The following is an 8,552-nucleotide window of genomic DNA, read 5'->3' as shown; positions in this document are numbered from 1 at the left end:
GCAGAGGGTAGATTCAGGCTAGATATCAGGAGGTGCTACTTCACTGTCAGGGCGGCTAGGATCTGGAACCAACTTCCAAGAGAAGTGGTGCTGGCTCCTACCCTGGGGGGGTTTTAAGAGGCGACTAGATGAACACCTTGCTGGGGTCATTTGACCCCAGTACTCTTTCCTGCCATGGTGGGGGGTCGGACTCAATGATCTGTTCAGGTCCCTTCTGACCCTGCCAACTATGAAAGGTCTTTAGGGGTATGCGGGGGTGGAGCTTGCCCTGGGGCATGGAGGCAGCATCTCCCCTGGTATGTTGGGGGGGATGACAGACACAGCTGGCCCTCCACCCCAGCTCGTTCTTCTGATTGACCGCTGGGCTATCACGAGGGTCTCAGTGGCAGGTGTGTAAGTGCATTTCTATGCCAGCTTCCAGGAGCAGGGCCAGGAGGGTGAGCAGGGCTGGTGCGGGGAAGTCACATGCGGCGGCCGCCACAGCCTTGTGCCACTTTTCCATGGCCTGTTGCACATGTGGCTCTGTGGGCTACTGACCAGTGACGGTGGTGCAGTGGGTGGTGGCAGTGGCCGCCATGTGTGAGCACACAGCACCTCCCCCAACTCCACGTCTGGTCACTGCCACCAGAAGGGGTACACTTGCTTAAAAAAAAAAAAAAAAAAAAGTTGAAAAACCCTGCCTCAAGTGAAAGAGAAAAAATACTGGTTTTGTATATTTGACAGAACTTTGTGTATAATCAGGTTTCAGTCTTTGTGTGACACACAACTGTGCATAAAGAAATGAAAGGGCAGAAGCATGTTTTAAAGAAAAGAAAAATATTATAAACTCAAAAATATGGCGTATCAATTGGAAGCTTCAGATACAGTACACAAAACTGTTTTGAATTCTTTTAATTTTTTGCTAATTAACTGCAAGTTTACAGTGTTTCCTTAATCTGAGGGTGTCAAACTCATTTGCTTTCATAGACTGAACCTGTTGGGCTGCAGATGTTGATGCTCTTATATTGGCACTCATAACCAGGGAGTTAATGGTGTTGCCGCTGAATCCCAGAGCTACAGTTGCTGAAGCCACAGTGTTAGGGTGGCCAGCATGCAAGGGATGAACGCTTCCGATTTTAGTTGCTAACAGCAACCAAATATATTAAATTCTGTGGTAGTGTTCAGCTTTAGAGGCTGGCCATGCTAACTTTGTGGCTCTGGCAGCACGAAGATTGAGTGGTGGTGGCACTAACTCCTTGTTTGTAAGCAACTACAAACCCTCTTCCCCTGCATGCTTCCCATCCTCCCCTGCATTCCTGCTGTGAGCTCCCTCCCCTGATGCACAAGCCACCCCAATCCAGGGAAGGTGGTGGCTCAGTTCTGACTTTGGTCCCCAGCTCAAGCCTGGAGTTGGAGCTGAGCTACTGCCTGCCCAGGTACTCAAATCTAAAATAAAGCTTTTTTTTCCCCCATGCTGATTGGGGGGTAAAAAACTTGTCTGGGATTTGAGCAAATAGTGATTGAGTTAGCCGTGTGTTAATAAATTTTGAGTAAAGGTCTCAGATTTTACTTTCTGGAAATAGATTTACCAAAATGTATTATGAGGCTGTTGCTTATCTGACCTTTTCCACGTAGCTTGTTGAATTTTTAAATTGGATTTCTGGGCTTTGAGTGAAGCTGAGTCTTTATTTGTCCGGAGTGCAACCTTCTGAAGCACAGGGTGAGCACTGAGTACCAAATTGTGTATAAATGCCAAAAAACGCATGGTTATACAGCTATCTAAGTGCCACGTAGGTGAATGAAGGGGAAATAGGATCCAGCTCTCGAGGACCTGGCAGACATTGCACTTAAGATAACCTGGCCATGTGTTAAGGTAATTAATGTATCCACTAAAAGGGAAACCAACCACAAAAAATATTGCACACACAATGTGTAATTGTTTTGTGGCTGGTTTCCATCATGCCTTAAATTAAATGTGTAGCAGAGCTAGGACTGCATTTGAGTCTCTTACTGACCCTGGTGTGGTTTCCACTGACTGACAATTGGCTGATTGTTGGCTGGCTTCAGGAACAACAGCAGGGTCAGTTTCAGCCCTGATCCAGTCCTGATCCATCTGACAATCAGCTGATCTTTGGCCAGCTCTGGGGACCACATGGAGCTGGTTCAAGCCCTGGTGTGGTCCCAGAGCTAGCTGACAGCTAGCTGATTGGACGGGCACCTGACTTTCAATTCTCTGGTACAGAGGGAACCTAGGATCATGATCCTGGGCTTCCCCTGCACTGTCGAGTAGGGTACGATTGGGATCTGATGTTTGATTCCAAAATTGCAGTTCCTTTCCTGCATATATGGCATGTCAGGAGGCGTGAAAGTTGGGATTGGGGATCAGATCTCACCACACCTTTAAATGAGCGTGTGTTACAGCCTTAGTCGTACCTGTACAGTTTCATGGTCTTCAGTAATTTTTGGACTAGTGATATGAATTTGGACTAAATTAGCCTGGCACCATAAATGAAGAGAAGAGCTAATAAGTGACAACACATTTTACTTCTAAGTTAGAAGTCCTGACTTTACGTAGGGACAGAGCTGTTTTGAATAAGAAAGTGCCTATTATTCCGTTTTCAGAACAGAACTTCAGTGGATCTAGTTTAAAGTCAATTGAGACAGCACATGCTCAGGGGATTCCTTTTTGCTGTTACAAACAGAATTAAACTTAATGCATTGGTCAATCCAATTTGTAAAACCCTGATAAATGTCAATAAAATATGGGGGGTGGGAAAATTTTGAAAGTAGTCTATGGAAAGGATGAGAGAAGTAAATACACTTCAAAAAAGTGTTAAGTCAAAAAAATTGGCACAGCTAGTGTTACTGGAAAATTGAAGTCATTTAAATATAAAGCAGTATTCAAAGCCTCATCTTTTTTATAGATTTTTTTTTTTTTAATAGCTTATTGTGTTAGTCAAAAAATAGACTTGACATCCTGATGGCATGTGTCAAGTGTAAGCAGAAGAGAAGAAATACTATGATCTAATGGGACATCATTGGATATTGAATGATCCAGAGAGAAGTCCAGGGACTGTGCGGACCTTGTATTGTCTGACAATGGGCTAAGGATAGTGACTACATAATTATATAATAATTGAATTACAGCAATTTAGAACATGTTTAAAGCTGTATAGACTATTTTTATGTTCTTACTTGCTGTTATTTCTGTGCTTAAGGAGAGGTGTATGCTAAAGGATTTCATAAACCTCAAGCCAGGTGGTGGTTTTATTGAGCAGCAAGCCACAAGTAATATGTGCAGAGCATTCCGGGAGTATTAATAAAATTCTTAGCATATCTAGTTTGTGCATCATTGAAATAATATTAACACATCAGTTTGTTTTTGTCATCACTTTTTAGGATAGGTTTGCATATTAACCATAGCTGTCTTACCACATAGAACCATGTTTTGAAAATGTACCATATTCCAGACTTTTTTTCTTTACGTTACTGAGATATTTACAGCTATGCATTTGGTCTGGCAATTTCCTTTGTTTTTACACAACTTTCAAGGAAGAGCTCTGATCAGAATTGGTAGTTTGTAAATAAGCTATTACTTTTATGTCCCTGTGCCATTGCATTGCCAACCTTCCCATTTCCTTATCTGTTCATGTCTTTGAAGTATTCCAAGTGACCTTTTGTAAGTGTTCTTCTGATTCTGCTTTAATATTGGTGAACTGTTTTGTTCACTGTATTCTTACATTTGTTATCTCAGAGGCAGAAAAGTAAAACCAAATGGAAAGGAAATAGAGGATAGAGTAAATCCTTGCACAAGTTGTAACTTCGGGATAAAGGCTTAAGTGGGAAATAAGTCCAGTCTTTCAGAATAACTTTCCCCTGATAGCGTAGAGGTATGGATAGGTGTTATTTTGCAACTCCACAAAAATGTGATAAAGGGACATGCAGGGGTTCCATCCTCCTTGCAGAAGGACTACAAATCTGCCTCAAAGGTATGCTCTGCAGCCAGGGGGGCAATAGCAGGCTGCGTTTTGGCTCTTCCTACCCCCAGGAGAGCTCAGTCATTTACAGCCTGCCTGCCCCCCAGCCAGAAAAGCAGCAGCTGCAAAGGACAGTGTCTTCCACTCCTGCTAAGGCTGCTGCCAGAGACCCAGGTCTTGCAGTTCCAGGGGGAATTGTTCAACCCTAACTGCAGGGCCTTATGTGCCTGCCTGATCCATCACTCTGCCGATCAGCAGAGTGAGTGTGTGGGGAGGGAGGAGTTATGGTTAGAGGAAGAAATCTGCACTACCCTTTGAACAGTGCTGGGGCTACCTGGTGCTGTTCAGAAGGCAATGGGAATTACTAAGATTGTTCATGTGCCTGTGACTGAAGGCCTATAGCTCACTGCTGGAAGAGGCAGGAGAATGGAGGGCTTGGGATACTGGGGATCCTAGGGACCCCCATTTTGGTATGTATAATGCAGTGGTCTCCAACTTTAAGTAGGAGATCACCTTTGGCATTTAAAAGCAACCTAAGATCTGGCATGCACTGCTGCCACCCCTCCAGCAGGTAAGTTTGTGGGGAGGGAAGGGGTGGGGGGCAGATTGAAGCAGAAGGAGAAAAAATTATTTGGGGCACGCCTCCCCAGCAGGCAAATCCCACCCGGCCAGGGCCCTGCTCAGCTTACCTCTGCTCTGCCTCTGCGGTGCTGTCCTTCACCATGGGGTCCTCCATCTAGCCCCTGCTTTTTCCCTCCCCCACGGACTGACCTGCTGGGCTGGGGTGCACGCGTGCATGCACGTGGGCACTCAGCCCCCCACCCCAGCCTTGGATCGACTCCAAGAGGCTCTGAGATCTACCGGTGGATCAAGATCCACTGGTTGGTGACCACTGGTGTAATGGAACATGTGTTACATGCAGCACTAGAAAACAGCGATGTTGCTGTTCAAAGAGTGAACAGTTTGTGATCACTAGGTTTCTGTATCAAATTCCTTGAATACCTGTACATTTGCATTTTGTGTTGGCAAAAAGGCCCTTTTCCTGGCGCAAATGTAATGCATCTTCATCGCCTAGGGAGATGGCATGTTTGAGTTGATTTCCTATATCATGATATTTGTATGAGAAGGTAAAATACTAAACTTGTTCCTTACCTATGCAACTTGGTTTGCTTTGGCTTTTCTTTTCACCATCACTAGGGATCCTGGTTTTCTCTGTTTTAAAAATTGCAAATTCTCTGATTTAAAAACAAAAAGAGTCTCTGATTAACTCCCCCCCCCCCAAATCTGTGATTAAAATGAAATGCCACCATATAGATATATTTATAATTTTAAACCAATTTGGAAGCCCACCAGTGCCTCAGTTACTATAATAAAATCAGTTCTAAATGCCTATAAATTTTGGTATTTGATTCTGGGTTTTTATCATGGTTAATCAGAGCTCCCCTTGCCCCCTTCACTCAACAAGACACAAGTCCAGGCCCCTTACTCCCAAGCTACAGCCCCCCAGCCCTGCTGGAGGGGGCCCCCAGCTGCCAGGGCTACAGAGCCAGGGACCCGGGTCTGTACCCCTCTTCAGAAGCACCTAAGCCCTGGCTGCTGCCCATGGGAGATGGCAGCTGCTGCAGCAAAGTGGAGCCCGGTCTTCCCTCCCCCTTGGGTGGCATGGCTGGAGCAGAGCCCGTGGTGGGGGTGGGCTGCCTGCTGTGGGCTCAGGCTGCCCTCCCCCTGGGGCCTCCATGGCTCAGAGGACAGAACTCAGTGCAGCAGGGCAGAGCAGCGTGTTCCAAAATTGTTGCCGCCACTGAGAGCTCCATGCTGCCATGGCAAGGCTCCCCCTACCCGCCCAGCAGCAGTGAAGGGCACAACTCTGTGCCACCATCCCCGCTGCTGCCAAGCGAGCTGGGGGTGCCTCACTAGGGCAGTGTTGGGCTCCCAGCCCCACTCTGCCCTGCTGTGCTGGGTCCTGCCTGTTGGGCTGAGGGGGCCCCAGGGGGAGAGCAGCGGGATGGAGAGCCTGAGCCCACAGCCTGCACCTGCTTCTGCCCCACGCACAAATCCGAGGGGCATGTTCCCATCCTACCCCCCTCCTGGGAATGCATGCAGCGGCAGGGAGCCAGCTTCATCCCTGCCCGCCAGACAATCCACCCACAGCTCCATCCTGTTCCCCACCAGGGCCCTGTGGCTGCAAATTCCAGCCCTGGGCTCCAAGTAGCGCCCCAGCTGGGCAACCCCAGCCCTGCCCAACTCCCTCCCTCACTGTGGAGGCCTCAATACACTCTTCCCCCTCCAGACTTACCTCCAGCTCTCCAGGCTGCTTGGCGGCTATCTGCGTGTGTGAATGCACATGTGAACATGGTCCCCGCTGCCTGACTGCCCTTCTCCTGGTCCCCTGCACCCAGCCTGTTGCAGGCTGGAACTCTGCCAGCTTTTAGAGCTCTTAGCAAAAGTGGAAAATCCATGTTTCTCCATTAAAAGAGAAAATGTGTGTTGTTTTTTTGTTTTTTTTTTTTCCATTTTTCTGCAGGAAATGGAAAACCTGGTTCCTTGGTCATCACTGATAATGAAGCGTAGGTCCAGTAATATTGTCGTAGTAGATAGTTGATTTAGTTGCTTATGCGTTTTAATTACAGTTACTACATCACATTTCTAAAGCTCTGTCTCCATTTCTAGGTGGATTGTAGACATGGAAGGTGCTCCAGGAACATTATATGAAGGAGAAAAATTTCAACTTCTATTTAAGTTCAGTAGTCGATACCCTTTTGATTCTCCTCAGGTAATTAGTTTCTCTTTTTTTCTTGATTTTTAGAGCCCTCTTTTAGATAATAGCTGCATGCCACATGCTGAATGTAACGTGTATGCTTTCTGTAATACAATAGCTCAGCTTAGTTATGTGGGTTTGTTAACATGTTTGTGCAGGTGCCACGTCTTTTTAAAATGGCCCTGCAGTGGATGACCTTGCCTGTTGCTGTCCACTTATTTTTCTAGGAAGACCAGAGAAAATTCAACATTTTTGTGAGTTTCACTTGAATACTATCAGGGACATTTTATACTAAAATTGCAGCACAGGTAGTTCTGCCTCTACTTTTACAGCTATAAAGGTAGGGTGGAAAACAGCCTGCTTTTTCCTGTACCCTTGCCTCAGATTTTTGGTACTACTACTTAAAGCTTTTCTTACAATTTCCATTCTGGTTTCTCTTCTTATCTTGCTTGTTTTTGATCCTTGGGAAGTATGGTAACTAGGACCACATTTGTGATTGTGGCAGGGGAATGTATAGGTGTGATGGCATAGCGTGAGAGGCCTGTGATCCAATTATACCATGATTTTAAGTAGAAATTTTAGTTCATTCTTTCCACCATGTCTACTCTTTCTTTGACCTCTTGGCTGAAAATTCCAAGAATGAGATTTACCGCAATTGTTCACGTATCTCACGCACCTTGTTTTGGGAAGGCAAAATGAAGAGGAAAAACATTTTTTTCCAGACTTCCCTGCCACAGTCTAGGCTTAACCCTCCAGCCAGCATGGATAAGGGGTAGAGTCCTGTTGCCAGTGTTACTTCCCCTCCCCCTTGCTGCTTGGCCAACACAGCTGTTGCCAGATCAGCAGCAGCTGTGAAGGTTAAACTTGTAGCTGTGTTGGGCCTGCAGCATGGGTAGGGGGAGTAAGGCTGATGATGGGACTCCACCCCTGCTTCTTGTGACTGGACGGTTCAGCCCTGAATGAGCCAGTACCAAGCACAGACCTCTACCGCCATTCCATTGTTCTCCTGCCTCCATTCCAGCATGGACATCAGCTGAAATGCTTAAGACACTCACCCCAACTTTGGATGGTGAATTTTCAGGGAAATGGTGTGTATGATGTGCGATTAAATGCGGCAGTACCAGTTGTGATTTCTGTAGAATTATTTTTGTTGTGCCAGTTGCTTGAAAAGCTTAACCACAAAGATATCATCAGGTACTGTGGTAAAAACTAGAACGCTGACTTTTCAGTCTTAGGTTTTAAGGAGCAAACTGGCACCTATACATCTGCACCCATCAGGTTTGCAGTGAACTACTCACAGGTGATCCACAAGAGAGTAGCCACTTTCATTTGGTTCCAAGTAGGTACTCTTTGTACTTGTTATCCAACATGTGTGTGTGGCTGTGTGCAACTTAATGTAAAACAATAACCCAGACAGTGAGGGGTACATCGAAAGAGATTTTTGGGATTGATACCAATAGCTGATTTTTAAGGAGGTGTATTGGCCGATACCAATCCGATTCCCGATACCAGCTTGGAGAGCTGCGTGCAGCTGGTAAGTCTGGTGTGGTTCAGCAGGGCAGATCAAAGCCCCACGGTGAGGGAAGAATGGGGCTCAGGCTGGGGCAAGTGCTGCCTGGGCAGGGCGGGCATGGGATGGAGCTCTGCGGCTTGTCGGGGTGGGGGCAGCTGCTGCTGCTGCCTGCTGCTCATCTGGTGGCTCCTGCTGCTCGTTCAGGAGGGGTTGGGGGGGCCTTTGCCCCCAGATCTGCACGGGGTGTGCCAGGAAGAGTCACATGCCCCCCCCCTTCCTGGTTGAGCAGCAGGAGCTGCCAGACCAGCAGCTCCTGGACTAGTGG

General features: G+C 46.8%; 1 protein-coding gene across 3 annotated transcripts in view; it reads left to right on the top strand.

The window, feature by feature from the left end:
* UBE2W (ubiquitin conjugating enzyme E2 W (putative)) overlaps positions 1–8,552 on the top strand; it is a 104,715-nt gene that overhangs the window by 66,707 nt on the left and 29,456 nt on the right. For all 3 annotated transcript variants that reach the window (XM_019527810.1, XM_019527808.1, XM_019527811.1), the window contains exon 3: positions 6,627–6,729. In XM_019527810.1, the coding sequence (XP_019383355.1) occupies positions 6,627–6,729 (103 nt within the window). The remainder of the gene's footprint in view (positions 1–6,626; positions 6,730–8,552) is intronic.

Source organism: Gavialis gangeticus, unplaced genomic scaffold (assembly GCF_001723915.1).
Source record: "Gavialis gangeticus isolate Ggan-Ray unplaced genomic scaffold, GavGan_comp1, whole genome shotgun sequence".
Lineage (NCBI taxonomy): Eukaryota > Metazoa > Chordata > Crocodylia > Gavialidae > Gavialis > Gavialis gangeticus.
Note: the sequence above shows the minus strand (reverse complement) of the source record. Positions and strands in the feature narration are given on the sequence as shown.